The 26,971-nt window shown below is 48.0% G+C and overlaps 2 protein-coding genes across 4 annotated transcripts; both read left to right on the forward strand.

Moving 5' to 3' along the window:
• Positions 1 to 433: 433 nt before the first annotated feature.
• LOC141953249 (olfactory receptor 226-like) lies at positions 434 to 1,372 on the forward strand. Its single transcript, XM_074891722.1, has one exon. The coding sequence runs from the start codon at positions 434 to 436 to the stop codon at positions 1,370 to 1,372; it is 939 nt and encodes a 312-aa protein (XP_074747823.1).
• Positions 1,373 to 9,615: 8,243 nt separating this feature from the next.
• SDR39U1 (short chain dehydrogenase/reductase family 39U member 1) lies at positions 9,616 to 26,634 on the forward strand. 3 transcript variants are annotated; one of them, XM_074891848.1, is made up of 7 exons: positions 9,616 to 9,666; positions 10,165 to 10,271; positions 11,314 to 11,396; positions 12,000 to 12,121; positions 12,806 to 12,949; positions 13,161 to 13,310; positions 24,492 to 26,634. In XM_074891848.1, the coding sequence occupies exons 1-7, from the start codon at positions 9,651 to 9,653 to the stop codon at positions 24,638 to 24,640; spliced, it is 771 nt and encodes a 256-aa protein (XP_074747949.1). In that variant the 5' UTR covers positions 9,616 to 9,650; the 3' UTR covers positions 24,641 to 26,634. The 3 variants fall into 3 exon arrangements, with proteins under 3 accessions (XP_074747949.1, XP_074747948.1, XP_074747947.1); XM_074891847.1 differs by lacking the exon at positions 24,492 to 26,634 and adding an exon at positions 23,492 to 24,476; XM_074891846.1 differs by lacking the exon at positions 24,492 to 26,634 and having other exon boundaries at positions 13,161 to 14,864.
• Positions 26,635 to 26,971: the final 337 nt, after the last annotated feature.

The raw sequence follows: 26,971 nt of genomic DNA on the forward strand, positions 1-26,971 counted from the left end.
AGAGTATGGAAAAAAAATAATATCCTAAGCATTGCACACTTTCATGTACCTGGCACATTTCTGATTATGCTGTGTTAGTGTCAGGAGATGCTTGAGATCTGGATCAGAAATATAACTCACAGTTTTGTGAGCCTGATCCTAACTATTTACAGAAATGGTCCTAGAAAAATTCTGCACTCTACTTCAGAAAATCCCCCTTGTGTCCCAGTAGTACTTTGTGAAGTTGCTATGTTGTTTCCATTGACTGTTTTTTTTCATTATGAATCACTCATTGCAACTTTTTTTTTTTTTTTCTCAATCCAGACAGCCCTAATTACAGACACAGATTTTCAAGTCACAGTCTGTGCATTCAAGCTAGCTTGAGTGGATGTTCAAACTGCTGCTACATCTGCTTCTCCTGCAAAGTCTATAGCAGCTTTGTATGATTCTCAGCATGCCCTCAGATAACCTGACCCATGTGGTTGAATTCATTCTGGTTGGTTTTCCAGGTAAACAGGAAATCAAGCTTTTGCTCTTTTTTATATTCTTCTTGGCTTATGTACTGACAGTGACAGAAAATGCAATAATTGTTGTGCTTGTTTGGACAAATCTCCAGCTTCACAAGCCAATGTATGTTTTCCTGGGCAATCTTTCCTTTCTGGAGATCTGGTATGTCTCTGTCACAGTGCCCAAAGTACTTGTGAGCTTGGTGACAAAGAGACAAGGCATCTCCTTCACAGGCTGCATGGCTCAGCTATTCTTCTTCCTGGCATTGGCCTGCAGTGAGTGCACTCTCATGGCTGTCATGGCCTACGATCGCTATGTGGCCATCTCCAACCCATTGCATTACCCAATTATCATGGATCACACTCTTTGCACCCGTCTGGTCATTGGCTCCTGGATGAGTGGCTTCCTGATTTCCACGGGGAAGGTTTACTTTATATCACGTCAGACCTACTGTGGGCCTAACATCATCAACCACTTCTTTTGTGATGTCTCCCCCTTACTGAAGCTAGCCTGCACCAACATGTCAGTAGCTGAGCTTATGGATTTCTTATTGGCCCTGTTAATCCTTCTTGTACCACTCATTGTGATTATGGCCTCCTATGTGTGCATCATCTCTGCTGTCTTGGACATCCGCTCAGCCCAGGGGCGTCACAAGGCCTTCTCTACATGTGCCTCTCACCTTTTAGTGGTCACAGTGTTCTACACAGCCTCCCTGTTTATCTATGCCAGGCCCCAGCCTATTGATTCCTTCAGCTCCTACAAACTGGTTTCTGTGGTATACACTGTCCTGACACCCCTCGTCAACCCCATCATCTATTGCCTGAGGAATGAGGAATTCAGAAATGCTTTTAGGAAAACAATACACTGGAGTATTACACTGGAGTAGGAGTCAGGCATCAAATCACATCACTTCTTTCCCAGCATGCAATCCATCTGATTTGGTTTAGGACAGTCACAGCACGGAAAAGGATAACAACACTATCACCCTGTTAGGAGAGTGAAATTAAGCATTTCTATGCCTGGATTCCTCTTTGTTAAGGTAGCCATCTAAAAACTGTCAGCTTATTTGCACTCCAAAAGGCATCTTTTTTTGCGTCAGTTTTGAAGTGTATGTAGGGCACTAACTTACATGAAAATAAAATAAATCTCAGCACACCTAATAGGTAAGCATTTGAAGCACTTACCTCTTACACTTAAGGAGGCTCCTAAGACCTGTGCAGACCTAGTCAGTGTACTTTTAAACTTTGATGCTGCTGGGAAAATGTCATTAGCTTCAGTTTCTAGCAAACCTTATGTAAGACTCACTGGAACATTCCTTGCTTTGGATAAATGAATGAAGACTCTGCTAAATCATTTGTAAAAATGAGCTTTGTACAAGTTAGGATTTAAATTTTCTTCTTTAAATCAGATTAAGTGTGTTGGGGAGAGGGGTTAACAGATGCACTGTTCTGTCAAAAATGAATGACAAGTCTTTGTTTATCAAGTACAAGATGGCTTCCGTGGGTATGCCAGTGATACGAGTACAAGGGCGATAAGGATGTAAACAGCAACAATTAGACATAATAGATAAAAGTAGAGTCCAGCAGGTAACTGTCTTGATCTCTTATAAATAGAAAATCATCATGTAGTCTTTGAATTGGCCTAGAGGACACAAATCTATGCCATTGCCTTATTGGGAACATTAGAAAGAATGTATGAAGGCCATTTCATGCTGAATCCTTGCCACCAAACTAATCCTGCATCTGTTTTTTTATGAGAAGAATAGTACTGTTGTCCCCTGACTGAAACTGGCAGCTCTGAGACCACGGTACAGAGAATACACACACCGCTGAACAAAAGACCAAAAGCTGCAACGTGCGCTAGCGCTTGACAAGGGCTATTACATGACTGGGGGGGGTGTCCCCATGTGTATCTGAAATCTGCAGCTACTGCAGCTTTAACTTCTATGAGAAGAGTCTTTGGGACATTTATGTCTCATGACATTAATGACAGAAGGACCCGGGTTTCTAAATGTGACTAATATAGCCACTTCAATTAAGTGAAGTAGAAGGAATCCAGAACAATTATGATTATTTTTTTATTATTCATACTATGATCAGAAATTCCACCTCTTGCTATGTTTGGAATAGTTAAGATTTTTAAATGTGGAACTGGAGAGTCTACCTCAACTTCAAAGCTTCCTGGCTAGAGATGTGAATTGAAAGCTTTGTAAATGACTGAGCATCACTCGTAGAACAAGAAATGTGCCAGGGAGAATATCATTTGACACTTAATTCTATTATAGGCTCTGGCCAGATCAAGACCCTTATTAAGTGACTGCATCTAAAAGGACCAGCCTGGGGAGTATCAGTGACTGCAGTTACAACTGCATCAAGGATTCTCACATTTGCACTTGGAGTCCCCATTGCTTGTAATGAGCCCCGAAGGGCCAAAGCGTTCTCTGCTGTAACGACCTTCTGCAGCTGCTAACAGTGTTTAAGTGTCTGCAGACAGAAGAACGGCACAGCTAAAGCTGTTGTACACTCATACAGTTAAATGTTTCCAATCATCAGATTTGCTCTGTTTAATGATGGAGTCCAGCTTTGTAACATCCCAAATACATCTGAGATATGAGTCACTGGTCATACACACTTAAAATAAATTGGGAAAGGTGAGGGGAGTAAACATAATACACATGCAAGAAATTCTTTAATTGTATTTCTAAAAGTAAAGAGATCATATAATGGCAATCTTTTTGTAAACTTACATTATGAAACAGTTTATTAATATTGGTAAGAAACTGGTATGCCGGTAATGTTATAATAGCTCAGGCTTCAAGAAGAAACAGGCCTTCACAACACTTTACTCCCTTTTTAGCAACATAAAAAAGATATTGATGGTGAATGGGGCTTCATAATACAGGCAGCATTCTCTTGGAATCCCAAGGGAACTGAAAGCCTTCAGTGGCCTTTGAAACCAAGTGTAGAGTTAGGACCCAGGGCTGAGGTTGAATTTCATTTTGAACTTCATCTTGTTACTGAATTAATGTTTTAGAAAAAGTTAAATAGAATCTAATTTCCTCAAACTACTTCTATTTTATCTGTTACAGCACTTTCTGATAATGACAAGACACTGTCCTTCCTTTGTTTCTGTAAATGTTTTTTCTGCCAAAAGTAATGGTTATCCAGCTGATGTATTATTACCCCCTTTTTTCCAGAAGTATCAGTTATTTACCATATTATTAATCAGAAGCGTGTCAAAGAGGCAATGCTGCAATATAGTTATGCACCTCTGTACCAAAAGAACCTGAAATAATATGCAACATTGCTGTCCTGCTCCTGTATTTATCTTACCTGAAGAAAATGAGGAAGGTGTTAAAGAGAAGACAACTCAGAAACTTCTACTTGTGACTAAGTCATTCCAGATCGGTGGGAACACCTAACAAACTCATGAAATTTTTAGCTGATATCAAACTAATTCTATCTCCAGTTGCTATTACACTGGGTAAACAGCATAGAGAGATAAATTTCCAAGACAGAAACCCTTCCACGTACATCACGTATCTATGCTGACTACGTCTATGCTAGCACGTACAAGGATCCCAAAGCTATTGAGTGAACTTGCGGACGTGTTGCATGCCTCTCCATGAACTAGAAACACTGAATCACTGTATTGCAGACATTTATGGGATGTGCAGAAATGTGTACTGTGTAGTCCAGAACTGGACAAAATACTACAGGTATGGCTTCACCAGTGCTGAATAAAGGGGAAGGATCACCTCCCTTGATCTGCTGGCAACACTGCCCAATGCAGCCAAGGATTCCAATCACCTTCTTTGTAGCAAGGGCACATTTCTGACTCCTGTTCAACCTGGTGTCCATCAGGACCCCCAGGTCCTTTTCTGCAAAGCTGCTTTCCATCTGGAGAGTCCCCAGGCTGCCCTGGTGCTTGGAGTTGTTCTTCCCCAGGTGCAGGACTTTGAACTTCTTGTTGAACTGCATAAGGTTCCTGTCAGCCCATTTTTTCAGTCTGTCAAGTTCCTTCTGGGTGGCAGGACAACCGCCTGGTGTATCAGCCGCTCCTCCCAGTTTGGTGTCATCTGCAAACTTGCTGAGTGTACACTCTGCCCCATCATCCAGATCATTAATGAAGATGTTGAACAGAAATGGACCCAGTATTAATCCCTGGGGTACTCCAGGGTTTCTGGGCTCCAACTTGACTTCATACCACTGATCACCACTCTCTGGGCCTGGCCATTTAGCCAGTTTTCAATTTACCTCACTGTCTGCTCATCTAGGCCATACATCATCTACTTCTCTATGAGGATCTTCTGGGAGACAGTGTTGAAAGCCTTACTGAAGTCCAGGTAGACAACATCCACTGCTCTCCCCAGATCTATCAGGCCAGTCATTTCATCACAGAAACTGGTTAACAAGTTTGTTAAGCATGACTTCAACTTAGTGAAGCCATGCTGACTACACCTGATAATTTTCTTGTCGTTCACAAGCCTGAAAATTGTTTCTAGGATTAGCTGCTCCATCACCTTCCTAGGGACTGGGAAGCTGCCTGGCCTGTAGTTCCTGGATCCTCCTTCTTGACTTTGCTTTTCTCCAGTCTTAGGGCACTTCTCCCAGTCTCCATGATCAATTAAAGATTGCAGTGACATCTGCTGGCTCCATCAGCACTTGTGGTGCATCCCATGAGGTCCTACGGACTTACATATGTGCAGTTTACTTTGTTACCTGATCTGATCCTCTTCCAGCCAGGGTACGTATTCCTTGCTGCAGTCTTTCCCCCCGTTCTCTAGGATGTGGGCCTCTTGAAGGTGAGTCTTGCTAATAAAGACTGAGGCAAAGAAAGCAGTACTTCTATCTTTTCCATGTCCTGTCCTCCATTTCATTCATCAATGAGCCCATATTTTCCCTAAGCTTCCTTTTGTCTCCTATGTACTTATAGAAGCCCTCCTTGTTTTCTTTGACATCCCTGGCCCAATTCAATCGCATTTGGGCTTTGGCTTTCCTAACTTCATCTCTGGATGCTTGGATAATATTTCTGTATTACTCCCAGGTCCTTGCTTCCACCTTCTTTATGCTTCCTTTCTGTGTTTGGGTTTGGCCAGGAATAATTTGTTTATCTATGCAGCTCTCCTGGTATTTTTGCCTGACTTATTGTTGGGGTGGATGGCTCTTGAGCTTGGAGGAGGTGATCCTTGAATATGAACCAGTTTTCTTGGGCCTCTCTTCCCTCTAGACCCTTACCCTGTGAGACCTTCCTAGCAGATCTTTGAAGAGGCTGTAGTCTGCTATCCTGAAGTCCAAGGTTGTGAGCTTGCTTTCCACCTTTCTCCCTGCCCTCAGGATCCTGAACTCCACCAGCCTGGGGTCACTGCAGCCAAGGCTGCTTGATCGTCACATACCCCTCTTTCTTGGTGATGGCAAGGTCCAGCAGAGCACCTCTCCTTGTAGAATTCTCAGTCACTTAGAAGAGGAAGCTATCACCAATGCCCTCCAGGAACCTCCTGGATTTCTTATGTACTGCTGTGTTGTCCCTTGGGGTCACTGAAGTTCCCCATAAGGATGAGGGCCTGAGAACGTGAGGCTGTTCCTATTTGTCTGTTGTCATCCACTTGTTCTTCCTGGTCAGGTGGCCTATAGCAGACACTCAGTACAATGTCACCTTTACCTGTCCTCTCTTTAATCATAACCCATAAACTCTCAGCTCCTCTTCTATCCCAGGCAGAGCCCCATGCACTCCAGCTGCTCTCTCACATAAAGGGCAACTCCCTCTCCTTGTCTTTCCTTCCTGTCCTTCCTGTAACAGTGCCAATGAAAGTGATAAAAGGTGCATTGCTTTCTCCAAAACCTTCCCCAAATACTAATTATTCACATGAAGACTCATTAACAAACTGAAAGCTGGTCATACAGAATTTGCCAACTTCTTGCAATAACATTTATGAAAAGGAAAACAATCAGTTAAGAGAAACACCAACATCATAGAAACATCTGGCTAACCCTACAAATCCAGAACATTCAGGATACGTGAAAGAGAAGGCAGAAACAAAAAGAATTTCAGACAGCTGCCTCACATCTTCCTTTGGGATTTAAAATGTTGTGTAAGCAAATTTTCTAGAGGTGTTCACATGCATTGCCCTTCCTTGTGGTTGAGGCACTTTTGCAGTAGGGGAAAAGTATGCTTATGAAAGGGAAGCTGAAATTTACATTCATAGCATTCGCATTCATAGAAACCTTGGTGTCTAGACTAATCTTCTTCTTATAATGGTCATCAACACTCAACCCCTTCTAATAAAGGACGCCCTTTCTCCCCATAATGGGAGAACAAGACTCTAAAAAAAGTCAGGAGAAGTGTATATAATGTGTATATATGCACATATCTAGAGGCTGAGAGAGTTGGGGTTGTTTAATCTGGAGAAGAGAAGGCTCTGGGGAGACCTTATTGCAGTCTTTCAACATATACAGGAGGCTTATGAGCAAGACAGAAAGACTGCTTAACAGGGCCTGTAGTGACAGGACAAGGGCCAACACTTTTAAACTGAAAGAAGGTAGATTTAGATTAGATATAAAGAAGAAATTTTTTACAATGAGGGTGGTGAGACACTGGAACAGGTTGCCTAGAGAAGTTGTGGATGCCCCACCACTGGAAAGGTTCAAGGCCAGGTTGGACGGGGCTTTGAGAAACCTGGGCTAGTGGAAGGTGCCCCTGTCTAAGGCAGGGGGGCTGGACAAGGTGGTCTTTGAAGGTCCCTTCCAATCCAAACTGTTCTCCGATTCTATGATTCTCACCTATCTAGACAGCAGTTTTGGGCAGGCTTTGCCCCGTGATGGAAGCAGAAGTGTGGGGCTTCCTCAGGTGCTGGCGCTGGGGCTCTGTTATAGCTTGGGACTGATTGCTGGCATGTTTTTTTCCCCATCACATCTTGTTAGAAGGATACAGTGTGGTTAGGAGGAGGAAGTGAGACAGGGCATGCTGGATTTTGTCTTTCTAGGAAGTTCTATCCAGTGAAACACCATGAGACAGACGGAGGTGTGAAGAAAACACAAGTTCAAGACATATCCAAAGGTCCCTTATAACTGTCTTTTTTTGACAGTTTGCAATGAAGGACCAGGTGCAGCCATCTGCCCTTTACGGAGGAGTGAAAAGAGTGCGTGTACAGCACCTCGAGCTGACATCACCACCGTGACCCATCCAGCAGACAGAGGCTGAGGAGACCGCAATGCATATGGAGCTCCAGGACACTGCTCGCCTGCCAGCACATGCCACACAGAAACCAGCTGTTCAGCTCCACCCTTCACCCTGTGAACCACGGGGATGTATCTTCCTGTGCAAATAATTCCCAGTCTCTTAGATTTCCAGCTGGCTCCTCCTAGAAACCCAGTTCCTTCTTTGCTTAGCCACAGGACTTGCCAAACACTTTTACAGGGCTGGTGGCAGGGAGGATAAGAACACCCAGAGCGGGGTGTGAGGGAAGGAGGATGGATGGATGGATGGATGGATGGATGGATGGATGGATGGATGGATGGATGATGGATGGATGGATGGATGGGTGGATGGGTGGATGGGTGGAGCAGTGGCTATGGGTGTGTGTGCAGAGAAGGATGGACTAACTGTAGACAAGTGCATAGAAATAACGCCAGCATTTGTCCCTGCTTCAGAACAGCCACCAATGTGTAGAGATCCTGCCTACATTTCGGTATCACCCTCTGCTCTTTACAGGACACAAAATAACAGAGGCTGACAATGCAGGCAGCTTTGTGAAGCAAAGGCTGCCCCAGCTGCCTGCAGGTGGAAAGTCTTGTGTTTCAATGGGCGCTTCATGACATCTGTCACGTCCTGCTCAGACGAGGGAGACAAGTGACTCAGATTTGCAAATCCCCAACGGAGCGGACAACGAGTCTCCAAGTCCAAACATTTATTAACTACCCACAATGTGCTAATTGAACACACAATAATTGGCTAAGTATATAGCAAGTTGTGGCAAGCAATACAATATGCCTTGCATTGCTTAATGGGAAAGGGAAAAGTGAGAGATAGAGGAAATAGGGAAATACAGATCACCCGTCTGGGTTTCTGTGCTGATCCCGCCGGTGAGGGTTCCAGGAGGCAGCCGTCTTTTTTGCTTCACTGCACTCTCCAGGCCTGCCCCCGCCCCCCCCCCTTCCTCCCCCCCCCCTTGATTTATACCCACTTTCCTTGGGTCCATCCCCTAGATCGACCCACACACCCACGTATCCCATGTGCGGGGAGGGGTAAGGTGTTTCATGGGATGATGTAATTAGCATGATCATGTTAGCCCTTGTTAGCATATTGAGGGGTGTGAACTTTAACATGCATTTCGTGGATAATGAAGCAAAGGTCATTCACCAGACAGATGGCCCTTGAAATTTGTCCCGGTGCCCCAGAGCAGAGCCGTCCTGTCTCCACAGGGCTCCCTCCTCCAGCTGCACCTTGTGTTATCGGGGCAGCCTGATCAGCTTCGACCTCCACACCATCCACCTGTGACTCACAGTTTTGTCTTGCGAGTGTTTGAGGCATTTCTTCAATCAGCCTCAACTTTTGCTTTCTCAGGCTGTTTTTCTTAGTTTCTCACAGGCCTGGTTTCTCGTCTCTCACAACACCTCAGAAGAGACATCTAAAGTCCAGTGGCAGAATTACATCCTTGAAATAATTTCTTTTTCCATGACCCTGAGGAGCCAGAAGGTGTCCAGCGGGAAGGGAGGGTCAGGGTCAGCGACAACGACCCCGGGCTATTCCCAACTGCACAGTTCTTCATTCTCGATTAGAAACATTCAAAAACGTTTCACTGGCATTTAACTCTTAACTAACGGATTAACAGATTCCTGAGTTGCTTTCTCACCGCCCGGTGTAACGGGCACAACCTGTGTCTCGTTCGGTGTCGGATCAGACTCTGCCCACCGCGGGGGTTCCCGCTCCCCTGGGCGCCTCCTCGGGCTTTGCTCGTTCCTCCGCTGCCCCTGCTCCGTTCCGGCCGGTTTACCGGCACGTTTCTAAGCGGCACCGGAGCCACTTTCCCCCGCCGCCCGCCCCGTCCCCCCGCGCTGGGGCGGGACCGGCTCCTGCTCTGCGCGCGCTGGCGGCAGCGGCCGGGGGGGCGGGGCGGGGCGGGGCGGCGCATGCGCACCCGGCGGGTCAGCGCGCGCGGCGCAGCGATGCGGGTGCTGGTGGGTGAGTGAGGGAGGGAGTGAGGGAGCGCGGCCGCGGCGCGAGGGGCCGGTGCGTAGTGGCCGCTCGGTGGCTACTCGGTGGCCGCGGCCGTGGCCGTGGCCGTGCGCGCTGTGGCCCAGGGGCGCTGTGCGGGTGCGGACTTCAGGCCGGCAGCTGCCGGCGGGGGCGGGCGCGGCTGGTCCTGAGCGGGGCCCCGGGGCGGCGCCTCCGGGATGGGGCCGCGGCTCTGGCGCCGGGGCCGGGCCTGCGCTGGGGGTGCTGCGGACAGAGGTCGGGGACAGCCCCCCGCTTCCTGCGGCTGGGGATGGGCCGTGGTGCGCGGCGCCCGGACACGGGCCCGCAGGCCCTCGGGGCTGGGTGTTCCCCAGGGCCGCTGGGGGGGTGTCTGGGCCCGGAGTGGCGCCCCGCGGGAAGCTGGGCACGGTCATGGGGCCGCCTGTGCAGGCCTTGGGCTGCCGGGCCGGGTGGCAGATCCGTAACGTCCTGTCTTTCCCCCAGGCGGTGGGACTGGCTTTGTGGGCAGAGCCCTGACCCAGCTGCTGCGGAGCCGGGGACATGAAGTGACCCACGTCTCTCGACAAGGCGGCAAGGACCGGATCAGCTGGGTACGGGACGAGAGCGGTCGCAGGAGGGAGAACGTGTCAGGGCTGAGGAACAAGCCTGCTTACCCTGGCCTGCCACGGCATACAGGGAGTCTGCGGTGGGGAGTGGATGTACTCTTGAAACAAAGAGCTTCACTCAACAGCCAGAACTGAGTATAACTGCTCAGCAGGGATTCTTTATTCACAGCGCTGGGCAGCACTGGGGATCGCTCCACCACAAGTGCCACACTTACTAACAACACTCTGACTAATATACACAAAAAGCATACATATGCATCAGATTTCTTAGAAAAGGCAGTTTTATGCTAATGGGTTCTTAGAATTCATTTACATAGTCTGAGCATGCGTAGTAAAAATAGAGTGAGGGTCTTCTCCCCTCCTTAGGGGTCCCCACAGCCTTTCTCACACTGTCCGTTAGTGAACTTTAGGTTTCTTGTGTCCATATCTGGTCACAGAGTGACCTCATCTGTCCTTCAGCTCCTGTTTGTTCCAGCTTTCAGTCACTTATCTTGACACTGGTGTCGTCTTAGGCACTTGTTTTCTTTAGGTTCCTGCTATTAGGGATGTACTCAGGGAGTTTTTCAGACTGTCCAAGGTCTGTCTTACGTTCACTAGACAAGGAGTTAAAGGTTTCAAAACATCTTACAAGTGGGTAATGACTACAGAGGGTAGTTAGGAAAAAGTATAAATGAAATTACATACATTACAGTAAAATACAGGAAAAATAAAAGCTAGTAGAACACAAGTGATGTCTAACGTTAAAACTAAATGTTTTATTTTACAGGCCCCTGTAAATTAGCAATTTCAAGTATCTTTGTAGCAACTTCCCTCAACTCTTGGGCTCCTGGGTGCTCCGTGGGTCTTAGTCATTGGGATGGGTACTGCTGTAGCTCCAAGGAGCAAAACCTTCTCCATTCATGCTTGTGCTCCAGGCAGAGTTGAGAAGGAACTGGCTGGAGTTCATAGGAGCCCACACTGCTGGCTGTTGGAAAGGCTTGAGCAAAGGGGAGGCTCAGTGTGTGATGTCTCTGTTATCCCTGCCTAGGAAGAGTTGTCCCACTCTGGACTGCCCCTGTGCGACGCCGTGGTGAACTTGGCTGGTGAAAATGTCCTCAACCCTTTCCGCAGGTAACTTGATGTCCTATAGTGCTCATGGGACAAGGTGAAGGCAAGACAGCCTACTGTGTCAGAGATTGTGAAAGGGATCTGGGGAGGAAACAGAGTGTCCAGGAAGCACTTGGGTTGCCTAACTGTTACTGTCTGGATCCTCAAGTATCCAAAATATTTCTTTGGGCCTGTTAAGTTCTGAAAGACTTTTGGAAGGCAGGTTCCCTTCTGGATTGTCAGACAGAGGCCAGGCAAAGAAGTTCCACATTTCCAAAATGACACTGGATGCCTACATTCAGGTAATGCAAAATCAGAACCAAATTTGATTTCTGTGAGGGTGTTTTTGGAAATGCCTTCACCAGGTGTTTGGGAAGAGTTCACTGCACCCAGCTCCTCTGCTACCTTTGTCATAAGGCAGTCCAAAAGCCAAGCCTTTTGTGGGAAGTGGAGAGCCACCATCTCCCAAAGTCCCCATGCACTTAGGTAGTAAGATCCCATGTCATCCCCTTGCTCTGGGGACCTCTCCTGTGCTTGTGAGCGGGTGTCTGCTGAAGCCCCCTTTGGTGCTGTTGTTTTCTGAGATGTCCTTGTGGGGAGTATAATCAGTGGCTCTCCTTTTCCCAGATGGGGTGATGCCTTCTGCAGGGAAGTCATCAGCAGCCGGGTTGAGACCACCAAGACCTTGGCCAAAGCCATTGCTGATGCTGAACAGCCACCCCGTGCTTGGGTCGTCGTCACCGGCGTAGGTATTGGTTGGACCCGGCCAAGGCATGACGTATGCTGACCTGGAGAGGTGTACCTCCAGACAGAAACATGCTTCTGGGGGGACACACGTCTTGCCTTGAAGTGCCAGCTTTATTGCTATCAATGTCACTGTGTTTAGGCAAGCGTTGATCAGCTTTTTTGTACTGCTGGAGAGGAATTCGAGTCCCTGTGCTTTCCCCTGGTGTCATTAGGACAGGACCTTTTCTCCATTTTCTTTTGAAAGCCTTTAGGCATCCTGTAGAACCAGTTTGTCTAAGCAGGGCTTCAGCTGAATCCCCCTGCACTTTGCTGCTTGCTACAGTCTTTAAAGCTGCCACAGTTTAGGATCTGTGATGACCAATTTTAGAGCAAGCACCTTTCTCTGCAGCCAGATCAGTGTGTTGGTGCTGCTATATTTGGTTCTTGGGGCTGCCAGCTCAACCTGAGTATTGGTGCATCTTGCTGAACTTGCAGAGTGCATTGGTAGTTCAAAAACTTGTCTGCATTGCCATCAGAGAGATCCTGTGCTGTTCATTTGAGGATGTCCCTGATGGAGTGTTTGAGTTCTGGGTGCCTGGATGCAGGAAAGAGGGGGGTGGTGGCCCATTTTGTGGGGGGTGGGGGGGGTGGGGGGGGGTTGGTGTTGTGATTCAACCCTGACACCCTTTCTGCTGTTACACCCACAGGCTATTACCGCCCTAGCCCCACAGCTGAGTATACTGAGGACAGTCCTGGGGGGGATTTTGACTTCTTCTCGTGCCTGGTGAGCTCCTGGGAGGCTGCAGCTCTCATCCCTGGGAGCCCAGCTCGTGGTGTTGTGGTGAGATCTGGTGAGATGGGGCATCATGCCTGTTCGGGGTGGCTCTGCTTTGGTGCTGGGGCAAGAGGGGGGAGAGGAGGGAGAAGGACATCAGGTCTTGTGCCTCTCCTTTTTGGGGTGCTGTTCCAGTCCAGCCCTCTAAGGATTGTCTCCTGGTTGTAGGTCTGGGGCTTTTCTTCCTTTGGGGAGGGGTTCCTGGTCTCACTCTGTTCTCCCCACAGGGGTAGTGCTGGGCCGAGGTGGTGGTGCAATCTCTCAAATGCTCTGGCCTTTTCGTCTGGGACTAGGAGGCCCCTTGGGCTCTGGGCTCCAGCCCTTCCCATGGATCCACATTCGGGACCTGGCTGGGATTGTCTGTCATGCCCTGGAGAGTGAGTGTGTGCAAGGCGTCCTTAATGGTGTCTCCCCATCCTCCCCTGCCACCTCCAATGGCACCTTTGCTCAGGAGCTTGCTGCAGCCCTGGGGCGCCCAGCCCTGCTGCCAGTACCTGCTTGGGCTGTGCGGGCTGTCTTCGGGGCAGAGCGGGCCATCATGCTGTTGGAGGGACAGAGGGTGGTGCCAAAACACACCCTGGAGAGCGGCTACCATTTCATCTTCCCTGACCTGTCTGGAGCTCTGAAGGACATTGTGGCTTGAGGACTCCTTGGCTGGGCTGGGTTGGGCCCTGTTTTTGTGAGCTCCCTGGCTCACATGCCATCCCCTGGGTGAAAGAGGGTGGCCCTGGCCTTTCTTGGCGCTTCCCCATCCCCATACAGAGAGAGTGAGCTTTCTTTTCACCTTCTGTGTCCCTTTGTACATCCCGAGTTTCAGAGTCATCCCTCTTACTGCCATCTGCAATCTCCACATTACCTGCTTTTGGGGAAGGTCACAAGCCCCTCTAAGAATTGTGATTTCTGAATCTGCCATCTTCCCTTTTCCACAGTGTGCATGTGAGCTGCTTGCAGAGCAACTGGGGACGTGTAACGTCTCCTCCCATGAGAGACAGGGGTGACAGCAGGAAGGAGGTGTTCAGGTGTTGTAATTCTCCTCCATGTTACTGGAAGTCCCTCTATCTGTTTCTCCCCATGTCTTTCCCCCATGGTCACACAGAGACCTAGTTAACACTCTTCTGCTTTGCCTGTCTCAGTCTCATAGGGAATGGAGTTGTGGCCATGGGAGAAGATCCATCTTGAGGGGGTGCAAAGGGTGCTGGATACGGATAGCTTGGAGACTTTGTCATCTCCTTTCTTGTGGTGGCTCTGTGCTGGTACCAACTTACAGTGTCAGAACCTCCAGTTGAGTCTAGGCCCAAGAGTCACACCCTTCCAGGGTTGCATAACACTGATGAAAGAGAACACTGCTTTGCCAGTGTGTAGGGACAAGGGTGGCAGTGGGGCTGTTGCCCCTGGACTGCTCTTGAGGCCTTGGGTAAATGTCAACTACATCTGAGCCTGTGCTGGGGAGAAACTGGGTGGTTGGTTCATCTTGGTGTGAGGTAGTGCAAGGCACCGCTTTAGTCTAAAGGGAGCACTTCAGCTGTTGCCTTTGTTGTAGTTACCTAATCCCAGACAGGGTGGTTTTCCCTTATTTGTCCCATGAGGTGGTATTTGTGTTCAGGGGGTTCCCACTGATTGGGAGGTGAGAATATCCAGGCTGCCTGGGCTGCCTTGGGAAGCGGTACCACTTCTCTTGTGCAGAACATTGCAATTTCATCATCTCATACTGTAAGAAAATGTGTCCACGTGCTTCCTTTAACCCATCCATTTTCACAGGCCAAAGGTTGCGGGGCATGAAATCTAGAGAGCGGCTAAGTTCATTATAGCACTGCTTCTGGAGAAATATTTGTAGTATGATGTAATTTGGGGCTAGAAAAATATATTAAAAAGCACTTCAGGCAGTTAAAAAGACCTTCTCCATTCCTGAAATAAAAAACCTTCCACAGCAAGAGCAGTCCATATGTTTCTGGTTTATGTCAGGTTAATGTAGTTGAAGGGTCAATGTTGGTGGAGTCTAGACTTCCCACTCACCTGCCTCTTTGCTTAGGCCCTACTGGAGACAGAATGGCAGTTTGCTGACTTCCTGAGCAGGAAAATGAGAGTGGGACTGTCCAGCTGGAACTGGAGATAGTCCTTGCAGTCAGCGTGAGCACAGCCAGGTGAGCTGAGGCTTTGGGAAGAGCTATGAAAGCAACATCACTTGCTTGGATTGCGTCTGTGCTGCCTGTAAGTTAGGTACAGATTCCCTCCTCTTCCCATGTGCCTCAGTTTCCTGTCCTCGAGAGTGGGCTGACCTGCTCTGGGTTACAGGCCCAGTTCGTTGTGGGGCAATACAATGGGGACAATCAGCAGTGCTTCGTCTTTAGTTACTCCAGCTGCCTTTTTAGAGCCTCGGACTTCAGGCTGCTTCCCCAGATGCTGTGGGCTACAGCATCCGTCTATCAGGCAGGCTGCCTAGGTTGTTAGGCCCAGTTAGGTTGTTTCTGTATCTGTATGTACCTTGATTGCAACAGCTTCAGGTTGTGATTGGAAATAAAGACAAGTACAGCTGGAGAAGCACTGGCAACCCACAGCTCTTCTGAAAGATAGTTACATATCCCATGAAAGGCTGCTACTGAGCAGAGTTCCCAGGCCTCGGACTGCCTGCCTGGATGTGTAACTCGCTCAGGATTTTGAAGGGTTGTTTCAGCATGTTTGCTTAAACACATGTCACAGGACTTAAAGGAGCTTCTGACACCTGCACATCCCAGTGTGGGATCTGAAAACACTGGCTGCTGGGTCTGGTAAGGACTTTCCATCATGATAAATTCACAGACACACACCATACCCCTTTGTCTACTGTGGAGTCAGAAAATGTGTATTAGGGTGACAGCAAGCTGAGATTTTGGACCAGTGTCTATTTTTGATGACCATAAGGAAACCCTGTCCCAGAGGCTGCAAGAGTTTGTGATCCAAAGTACAGGTCTTAGGCTATTGTAATGCTGGCACAGCCCATCCTGTAATGCTCAGTGCTAGCAGAGTGTTTCTGCAAGCATGTCTGAGCTAACTGCAGTGCCCCAGATGCGCTCTGGAGATTTACTCTGATCTGGGACAAGTCTCTGCCCTTTTAGAGGTGAATGCTTATGATTGTTAAGATGTGTCAAGAGCAGCAGCTGCCTCCAGCAGCCCCAGCCCAGGGTCCTCCTGCCTGGGCACTGGCCTCCCATCCTGGTGCCCAGGTAGCCAGGGTCTCTGCCCAAGCAAAGGGACACAGCTGCTGCTTTCCTGTTTGCAGGTTCGGTCAAGCCGGAAGCTGAGTAACCCATCAGAGGCGTGTGCACACACATGCAGACAAATGGCACTCGGGCAGATGGCACTGACATCACTGGTCACGCAGACTGCCCCAGCCAAGATGCTGCTGTGAGCAGCTCCCACACATGGGACCCACATGACAAGCACAGCCAGCTGTGTCCGTTCCCACTCTGGGGCTGGCAAACTCATGTGACACCCTCAGGGTTCACAAGCACGTGCGCACTCATGAGTCCCTCAAGCACCATCATGACTCCTCTGTCTGCCTGGTACCCCTACCTGGACCCAAACCCTCTGACCCCCCCACAGTCCCTTACCAGCTGGCCCAGCTTCATACACCAAATACGCAACATTCACACACTTGTCCTGCAGGCACCCCACACTGACAGGTACCCCCAGATACCAGCATGGATCCCCTGCCCACCTGATACCCCTGCCTGGACCCAAGGCCTGCTACTTGCCAGCTGTTCCAGCCTGAAGTTCACCGGTGGATGCACACGCACCCCCAGTTTATGGGGGACACAGACACTCCTCCCCCAGAATCCAGCAGCAGGCACACAAGCTGTGAGCTGCTGTCCCACTCCAGCCACTGGTGCAGAGCCCTTCAGGCCCCTCACTCGTGCTCCCCCCAGTAACTGGTCTTGTGGACATTCAACAATGGTTGTAGGGTGAGGCCCCACTGGCTCCAGGAGCTGACACCACTGGCCAGCGGTGTCTGCTCCCCCAGTCTGACTTCAGTACCTGGCACCAAATCCACTCATGTGGATCCCTCAGTAGCTGGCGTTGAGTCCTTGCAGCACACATACACGGGGTAGAGTGAGATTACACAAAGTTATGAAAATGTTTAGTAAGAGGACAGGACAGGATGTGGTGGTGAGGTGTAGAGCTCAGCGAGACCAGCACTGACTGGCCCAGGTTTACACCTGACCAGCCTCTTTTACACCCCTTTTCTGTCGACTGCCCTCTTTGTTCCTCCCATCTCCCCCTCCCCTGCACATTCCCTCAACAGCTGACATGGTCCCACTGACTCCGTACAAAATACCGGACACAGGTTTGCATCCTTACCAGGTGCAAAGTCCTGGTTGCCTATAGCTTCTTGAGATCTCATCAGTTAGTGTGATGATGTTTGTTTCTGCTTATTGTCTTTGTTAATGCTAATTGGTCAGGTTTTGTGACTGACTGTATCCCTCCCTTTCCTTAACTTCCTAACTGTAAAAATAAATGTTCTCAGACTCGTTCCACACATCCTTCCCAGTTAGGGTGACCAGGATTTTTCTCATCACAACCTCCCTTATCATATATTAGGTTTATCTCTGTATGTTCTTGTTTATGGCTCCTTTGACCAGATATCTTTAAAAGAGCAGACATGCTCCTTCCACATCCCCTGACACCACCCCACTGACTGGTAGTAGCAGAAGCAGCTGCACCACTCCTCACTCCCATAGAGCCTCAGTGGGTCTCCTTATGGGCTGCACACATTAGGGGCAGGAGTCTGACTCCTCTGGGCATTAACAGTGGAGGAGGGAGGGTGCAAGGGCTGCAGCTGCTGGCCACTCCATCAGAAGCAATAGACATGAACATACTGAGGCACTTAAGATCAGTAACACTTCTGTAAGCGTAACAGTTCACATAGGTAAGTCCAGTTGTTTGGCTTCGATAGCTGCACCTCCCCAGGCACTGGGTCATGGCACGTCTGTGGCCAGGTAGATCCTGCAGGTTTGGTTTCATCCGGCAGAGCTGAGTGATCTGCACTGTTGACCTGCTTCGGGGTTAGCTCTGTCCTCACTGTCGAGTTGGATCTCAGTATCAAAGACAGCTAGGCTTAATTCTTAGATTTTGGAACGAGTGGTAGTTCTGCACCATTTGTAATGTTAGTCCAGGTTGCACATTCTTTCACAAATTGTAAGACATTGCTGTTTTCCTAATTAAGGTTGGCATTTCTCTTTCTGTACCCCTTCAATTCTGGTGAACCTTGGCTCAGACTTGACTGGGACAATTTTCTGAGATTTTAGGAGCATATGGTGACTACCGCTCCTATAGATTTCCCAGGCTAACCCAATGTCCCTTCTCAAAGCAGGAAGAATTGTAAATGAGAAGCTGGAATCCAAGGCAAGCTTGTACCTTCCAAATTCCCCAATGTAGTGTCCAGTCACATACACATACCCTCCTCCCCCCGACCTGCATGTAGGGAGCATGCGTTGGTTCAGGACATACACACAGATGTTCACAGAAACACACGGACAGAGACATGCACATCGCTCCCAACTGAAATTGCCAGACTATGTATTGGGGGCGCAGGCTGGGAAGGGAAAGAAAAGCTGCTGTCAAGGACAGCTGTCACTCAATCTAGTTATTTCCTTTTCAGGTTCTGGTTCTTCAAAGGATTACTTGTAAGACAAATTGAAAGGATCTAACAAGACCATTAGTTATGATATTTCAGGATACTGGTTTTTCATACTTGGTAACATGTTCGTCTGCCCCCGTGGTTCATGGGTATTTGATGAAGGTTAGCGTGGACAGGTGTGTGTTGTTCCTTTCTGTACTCCCAAAGGCATTTTACCTGCAATTTACACCTGACTGTCCCCTTTTATACCCCTTTCTGTAAAGACCCCATCTCCTCTTCCCCTGTACATCCCTCATGGGTTTGTACAGCTCTAGCTGTTCCCACACCCCTTCCAGCCCCTGTCTGCATCCAGGGTCTCCCTGTTTCACTGTTTCAATTGCAAAGCCCCTGCTGATCTTCCCGGAAATGGCATCTGTGGTTTCTTGATAGCCCATGAATCAATGTGAGTGGTGAGGTTTGTTTCTTGTCATTGTCTCCATGTTTGTTTTGTCAGGTTTGTGTCTGTATTTTGGTTTATTGTCTCCATCTTTCTTATCATCCCATCTGAGGAGGCCACCGATCAGATAAACTCACTGGACTAATTCTCACACTCTCACATGCCCTCATCAGTTAGTGTGACTGACCAGGTTTGCTTCTCATCACTGCCTCCTTTGTCAGTCAGGTTTGTGTGCCTGTATGTTCTTGTTTATGGCTTTCTCCGTTTCTTATTATCCCTTTTTTTGCATTGAGAAAGTCCTTGACTAGATACGCTTAAAGCAGCAGATAATATCCTTCCACATAGCCTTACAGAAGGGACCAGTGTGAGGCAAGTGAGGGGCTCACTGCTGGCAGTTGGAGCAGGACCGCTGGTCACAGCCTGTGTGCCTGGTGCCAGTTGCTGGGGGGGCGAGTGTCTGTATCCCCCACAAACTGGGTGTGCATGGGGTGTGCGTGTGTGTTCACCAGTGAACTTCAAGCTAGACCAGCGTTGAGTAGGAGGCCCTGAGTCCGGTCAGGGGTATCAGGGAGGCAGGGGTCCCTGCTGGTATCCGGGATACCTGTGAGTGTGGAGTGCCTGTGGGACAAGTGTGTGAGCGCTGCATGTTTGGTGTATCAAGCTGGACCAACCGGTGAGTAGGGAACCCGTCGGGGAAGGGGGTCGGGGGCTTGGGTCCAGGTAGGGATGCTGGGCAGACAGAGGGGTTTTGCCAGTGCTCAAGGGACCCGCAACTCACATAACTCAGATGGCAGCAACCATTACTATTATTACTTGGGAACATTACTTTTAATTTCTTCAAACATGTATTTAAAATGCATTCAACAGAAAGATTGAAAGACAAAACACTTAATTCAGTCTTAATTCATTCAGCTTCTAAGCAAAGAAGACTGGTTTTAGTCCTCTAGAAAACCTGTTGAGCGAATATATAAGGGAAAACAAAGACAGCTCTTTGGCAGGGAAGGACTGCGTGCAAGGAAATGCCCAGTTAGCCAGCAGTCACACTTTGCTGCAATAAATGAATGCATTGGATCGCTTATGTGCCTAACCCCACCCCTTTAAAAAAAAAAAAAAAGAGTATGTATGAATGTGGGTGCAGTTCAGGATAAATGTATGAGCCACTTCTAGGCCACTTCTGGAGATACTGCCATTGGCTGCACCTTTATTGCTGGCTAGGAGTGACAGTCTTCTGAGCAGCCTGTCCTGTGAATGAGTGTAATGCCTGGTGCTGTTTTAATCTCTAATAATTGTAGGGCAATACTGTTCCTGAGAAGAGATGAGAATCCTTGCATCATCATTTGCAGTGATCAGCTAAAGGCTGAAGTTAGTTATGGCGGACTGGAGTTCGTAATGATGTTATAATCTGGCTGATTTCTGGGAAATGATACAGTGGGCAGGTCTATGGCAGAATGGTGACCCTCCGTGAAAAAGCCATTCTAGCACCTGATAGAACCTGTGCACCCTCACAGACAGAGCTCTTGTCAGAGCATGCGACCACCCAGGCTTGGTGTCTGGGTCTTCCCTGGGAGATGGAGGGCAGTAACAAGCATGCTTGGAGGAGGTGTGCCCAGGTAGACAACTGCTCTGCCTGGTGGCTGAGCTTCAGGAGGAGGTGGGCAGACTGAGGAGCAGTTGAGAGTCTGAGAAGGAGATACAGACCAGTGGAGCTGTGCTCTGCGATCTCTGGTACGCACAAGCCAGCTCAGCATGGCCACTACTGAGGGATGTCCAGTATCTATTTTGTGCCAGGATGAAGGCAGTGTTATGAGGGATAGGGAGGAGTGGAAGCAAGTTGCTGCAGGGAGCTGTAAGAGGAACCCCTCCTTACCCTCTCAGCTACCTTTACAGAATAGGTATGAGGCTCTGAGTATGGTAGACAATGGAAATGATCACAAAGAAGAGGAGGAATCTGCAAGTACTCTCACCAAGTTCAGATCAACCAACTCCTCACATCAGAGCTGTATTAAGACCAGTGCTGAGAAGAAACAGCAGTGAGTTATGGTCATAGGTGATACCCTCATGGGCAGAATGGAGGAACCCATCTGCAGACCAGACCCACTTTTCAGGGAAGTTTGCTGCCTCCCTGGGGCCTGAATCAGTGATGTCAACGGACAAGTGATGAGCTTAGTATAGCCTTCAGATTATTACCTACTCCTGCTCTTTCACTTGGGTACTAGTGACATCACAAGAAGTCCATGTCAATTAAAAGAGATTTCAGGGCCCTGGAAAGAATGCTAAAGGATTCAGGAGCACAGGCAGTATTTTCCTCAATCCTGCCAGTAATGCTGGAAGAAACAAGCATGCCTAAGACATCAATACCTGGCTCAAGACTGGTGCCTCCACCAGAACTTTGGCTTTTATAACCATGGAAGAGTTTCTGAGACACAAGGTATGCTGGGGCCTGATGGGATCCACCTGTCCTAATGGGGAGAATGCTTCTTTGCTCATACGCGGCAGGACTGATTGAGATGGCTTTAAACTAGAATCGATGGGGGAAGGGGATACCGTGAGGAGAGCTGAAGGTAAGCCAAGGGTTGACATGGCACTGCCTGAGGGTGGCTATGCTAATGACAGCATTTAGACTGCTTGCAGGCATACTGAGGGTTTAGGAGCACATCTGAAATGCTTGTACACCAACACACGCAGTATGAGAAACAAATGGAATGAACTGGAAGCACTGGTCCATTCCCAGAGATATGATGTCATTGGTATTAGTGAGACTTGGTGGAAGGAGTCTCATGACCCAGGAGTGCTGGGATGGAGGGCTACAGGCTGCCAGTGTGGAGGGCTGTATGCTGTTCAGCAGGCTGTCTTTAATACTAATGATAGACTTTGGGCTGCCCCATCCTCTGAGTTGGAGGACCACACAGTTGTATCTGTTGAATGCCCGTAAGTCCATGGGGCCTGATGGAATTCATCACAGAGTACTGAAGGATTTAGTAGATGTTACACCTAGTAACAGAAGGAGATTTGGTGCGGCCTCACCTTGAGTGCTGTGGCAGTTCTGGGCCCCACAATTTGGGGGGTGTTGAATGACAGCCGGCTGAACATGAGCCAGCAGTGTGCCCAGGTGGCCAAGAAGGCCAATGGCATCCTGGCTTGTATCAGCAATAGCGTGGCCAGCAGGGACAGGGAAGGGATCTTACCCCTGTACTTGGCACTGGTGAGGCTGCACCTCGATTACTGTGTTCAGTTTTGGGCCCCTCACTCCAAAAAGGCCATTGAATGACTCGTGCGTGTCCAGAGAAGGGCAACGAAGCTGGTGCAGGGTCTGGAGCACAGGGTCTGGAGCACAGGCTGAGGGAACTGGGGGGGTTTAGTCTGGAGAAGAGGAGGTTGAGGGGAGACCTCATGGCCCTCTACAACTCCCTTAAAGGAGGGTGCAGAGAGCTGGGGATGAGCCTCTTTAACCAAGTAATAAGAGATAGGACAAGAGGGAATGGCCTCAAGCTGCGCCAGGGAAGGTTTAGACTGGATATTAGGAAGTATTTCTTTCCAGAAGGGCTTGTTGGGCATTGGAATGGGCTGCCCAGGGAGGTGGTGGAGGTGTTCAAGAGGCGGGTTGACATAGCACTTAGGGATCTGGTGTAGTTGGGAACTGTCAGTACTAGGTTAATGGTTGGACTGGATGATCTTCAAGGTCCTTTCCAACCTAGATGATTCTGTGAAATTTAAGAAGGATGTAAAGGTCCTTGAATGGGTCCAGAGGAGGGCAACAAAGCTGGTGAAAGGGCTGGAAGAAATGTCCTTTGATGAGTGGCTAAGGACTCTGGGTTTGTCTAGTTTGGAGAAAAGGAGGCTGAGGGTGACCTCACTGATCTCTACAGCTTCCTGAGGAGGGGACATGGAGAGGGAGGTGGTGATATTTTCTCCCTGGGATCCAAGGACAGGATGCCTGGGAATAGTTCAAAACTGCACCAGGAGAGGTTCAGACTTGACATTTGGAAACATTTCTGTACCAGGAGGCTGGTCAAACACTGGATCAGGCTTCCTGGAGAGGTGTCAATGCCCCATGCCTGACAGTGTTTAAGAGGCATTTGGACAATACCCTTAATAACATGGTTTGATTTTTGGTCAGCCCTGAAAGTGGTCAGGCAGTTTGACTAGGTGATCGTTGTAGCTCCCTTCCAACTGAACTATTCTATTCTATTCTATTCTATTCTATTCTATTCTATTCTATTCTATTCTATTCTATTCTATTCTATTCTATTCTATTCTATTCTATTCTATTCTATTCTATTCTATTCTATTCTATTCTATTCTATTCTATTCTAAATTTACATGGAAGAGTGATATTTGATTTTGCTCTGAAATTAAATGCCCACTTGAAATGGTCTAAACTTTTCTCTCCAGTATATCAAAGACTCTGATTATCGCCAAAAATGTCTGATCATGACTGTAATTAGCAAAATGACCTTTTTCTACACTGCTATCACTGAGTCATTGAAATTCTTCATTTTGCTTTGCAGAAGAATTATTCAGGATTAAACCTGACTTTCTTGAGGTGTTGGGGAAGATGTACTTAGGGCTTCCATTGCCTAATGAAGACCTAGCTTCACTGGATTTCCCACGGCACGTTTTGTCACACGCCACTGTGCCCCATTCTCCAGGGGCATGAGTTCTGTGAGGTGTAGTTCTCTGTTGCTGCTCCTTAGGAGACTTCCAGCTCCTGCTTATATAGGTGCTGCTGGGAAATTTGTTGTGATACTATGGGATTTTAACCACCTAGAAACAGAATGACAGGCCATTAAGAAAAACTCCAGATTTTACACTAGCAATTTCTATGGCCTAACAAATTATTCAGTATATTCAATCATGAGAAGAATTAAACAAATTCTCTTTATTGAAACAACCTCACTGACAAACTGAAAAAGGTCAGAAATACATTTGGAGGCTTACTGCTGCAGTGAAATTGGATGATTCAACCACAAGAACTTTTTCTAAGAGAAAATAAGTTTTCTCCATGTTAAAATTCCCTGAAATGTCCCGTGGCAATAATTTCCTGGAGAAAAAGAGAGAAAAAACAAGCATATTTTCATCCTGTATTTGAAAAAATTCTTTTCACAGGGAAGTGACTTCTCCTCTGTACATTGTTTTTATTATTACCAGCATTGGTATTGTTGAACAGGATATGTAGGTATGAGGATACCACTCCCTTAACCCAAACTGCAGACAAATATTCACTCAAATTCATTGCAAATAGTAAAACTGCATTTAAAATATTTTCTCTTGCTAAAAATTGTATTTATTCTGTAATGAATCTTAAACCCCTACCTTTCCGTTTTGGGGAACAGCATAAAAATGAAAAACATTTCAAATATATGTATATAAAAGAAATATTATATTACATACACACTGTATTTTAAGTGTGTATTATATATCAATATATGATTTAATGTATAGTATTTATATGTATGTATAATGTATATATATTAAATAAAAATACTAAAAATGTTTTTTCCTTTTCAGTCTTGAAGAAAAAAATAATGAAGACTTCCCATTCAATGATTCAAAGATTTTTTTTAATTGAGGGGAGGACAGAAGGTCAACAAGGGTTTTTTTCTGAAGGCTTCCCACTGAGATTGCTATCTGTATTGCTCAGAGCCTTTCCACTCTAGCCTAAGTCCCCCACCCCACTTTAGCCAGTTCCTGGCTGTGATGCTCATTTTTCCCTTGTGAAGTTTCTTGCAGTATGCTCCCCTTCCCAAAGTTCCAGCTGACTACCCCTCAGCGAGTAGCAAGGACAGGCTGTTTGCCCAGAAAAGGTGAATGGGGAGCTGAGGACAACCGCAAAGCAGGGTCAAAGCAGAATCAACTAGAGGAGGTTGCTCAGGTCTGTTTCCAGATGTGTTTTGCTCCATCCCTTCACTCCTTCCAATCAGAAATTTATGCACATTGGTATAACCCTGAGCCTTCTCTTTTCTAAGCTGAACTGTTTCAGCCCTCTCAGCCTTTCCTCATATGAGGGATGCTCTAGTCCCTTAATCATCTTTATGACACTTCACTGGACTCTCTCCAGTGTGTTCATGTCTCTCCTGTACTGGGGAGCCCAGAACCGGACACAGCATTCCAGGGGTGGCCTCACCAGTGCTGAGTAGAGGGGAACGATCACCTCCCTTGACCTGCTGACAGTGCTTCTGCTCACACAACCCAAGATGCTGTTTCCCGTCTTTATTGAGAAGGCACATTGCTGGAGCACATTCAGCTTGTCCACCAGGAACACCAGGTCCTTCTTTGCAAAGCTGCTGTCCAGCTGGGTGGCCCCCAGCCTGTATTGTACTTCAGGTATTCCTTCCCAATGCAACAATTCGCAATTTCCTTTGCTGTACTTCATAAGGTTGCTGTCAGCCTATTTCTCCAGCCTGCCCTCAGGATGGTGGCATAACCACGTGGTTTATCACCCCCCTCCTCACAGCTTTGTATCAGCTACAAACTTGCACAGGATGCACTCTATCCCATCATCCAGGTCATTAATGATGAGGTTAAACAGCATTGTCTCCAGTACCTATGAGTCTGAAGCTTGGAGACTCAAAGCTTACTTTTGCTTTCAGAGCTTGAAGCCAAGGGCAGTTCCTGTAGGAATGAAGTGAGGAGCGGGGTGAGAAGAGAAGGAGCGTAGAAGGCTGCTGGCCAACTCAATGACCAGAATGAGGCAAAGAGAGCTGGTGTTACCATACCCCTAATCCTAGAGGAGCTAACCCATAACCACTCGGTGTGCTCAGGGATTTTGGCTGCTAAAACACTCCAATTGCCTACATGCATGCCACTGAGCATGCAGTGTGGGTGATCAGCCAGAGAGGATTTGCAGAGGAAAGGTGGGCACTTGTGCAGGCATTCCTAATTGCTGCCACTTATCTGTCCTCAGTCAGGCTGCAGACACTGCAGAAGTTCACATGTGAGCTGGGTGCTTAGACTCCCTTTGCGGCCAGGAAAGACAGCTGGGCACTTCCTGGGGGCAATTCATCCCATTTTTGGACAAGTCTAAGCAGCTTGAGTCATCTGAGACAACAAATAATTCTGCCTGTTTCTGTTGACTATAATGGGAGCCTGGAGGGAAACGGATCTACAAGTCAATGGTTACACAGGCCTGCACATGTGCAGACACAGTGCAGAGGCTGTGCTCTGAGGTATTAGTAAAGGGGCTCTCTACCACAGTGCCAATGGCTGGAAGAGAGTTATGTGACTGAATATGACATTGCTTGAGGAAGATGCAAATGGTGTCTCCCACTCCCTGGAAGAACTGAGCTGTTGGTTCCCAATCAAGGTCTTGATTGTCACTTGCTGAGTAAGTATCTGCAGCACCAGCTGCAGCGGTGGTACACCTTGCCTCCGAGATAAACACCCACAGTATGTCTGAAGACATCCTGATTTCTCTCCTTTGCCAGGACAGGGACTGTAGATATGAGCAGAGGTCTATTTGTCCCTGTTGTACATGTGACATCTCCTAAGGGAGGTGTGTTCCAGCCTCTTTCACTCTTTCTCCCTCAGCATGTTGACCACTACTGGTTTCAGGCTGCTTTCTCTCACATTTTGTCATCCCGGTCGTGGTGTTCCTTCCCACAAGCTGTGGCTGTGGTTTGAGAAACTCTGCTAATAAATAGCCTGTAACAACTCCCAGCTTCATTCTGGTCACTGGGTCAGTGGTGGAGGCAGGTGGGTTGGGGGAGTGGAGGTATCTAGATACAGAGCAGCCATCAGAGACAGCCCAGAGGCCAGACCCTCTCACAGATCAATGATGTAAGCACTTCCCTGAATTCCAGACTCTATGCCAAAGAAGAGAGGGTATTCTGGGACCCCACATCATGGACCCTTAGACAAATGGGGAGCAGCGGTGCAACTCATTTGTTTTAAAGGAACACATTCCTCCTCCAAATACCCCAGGTCAGCTATGGCCCTTGCACACCCAGACCTGTAAGAATGTTGCTGGTTCTGAACCCCAGCGCTGAATT

Source organism: Strix uralensis, chromosome 22 (assembly GCF_047716275.1).
Source record: "Strix uralensis isolate ZFMK-TIS-50842 chromosome 22, bStrUra1, whole genome shotgun sequence".
Lineage (NCBI taxonomy): Eukaryota > Metazoa > Chordata > Aves > Strigiformes > Strigidae > Strix > Strix uralensis.

Coding starts and splice junctions, on each gene's coding strand:
- SDR39U1 (XM_074891846.1), top strand. Junction 10,272..11,313: donor GCAAGGACCGGATCAGCTGG/GTACGGGACGAG, acceptor ATCCCTGCCTAG/GAAGAGTTGTCCCACTCTGG. Junction 12,122..12,805: donor GGTCGTCGTCACCGGCGTAG/GTATTGGTTGGA, acceptor TTACACCCACAG/GCTATTACCGCCCTAGCCCC.
- LOC141953249 (XM_074891722.1), top strand. CDS start 434: ATGCCCTCAGATAACCTGACCCATGTGGTTGAATTCATTCTGGTTGGT.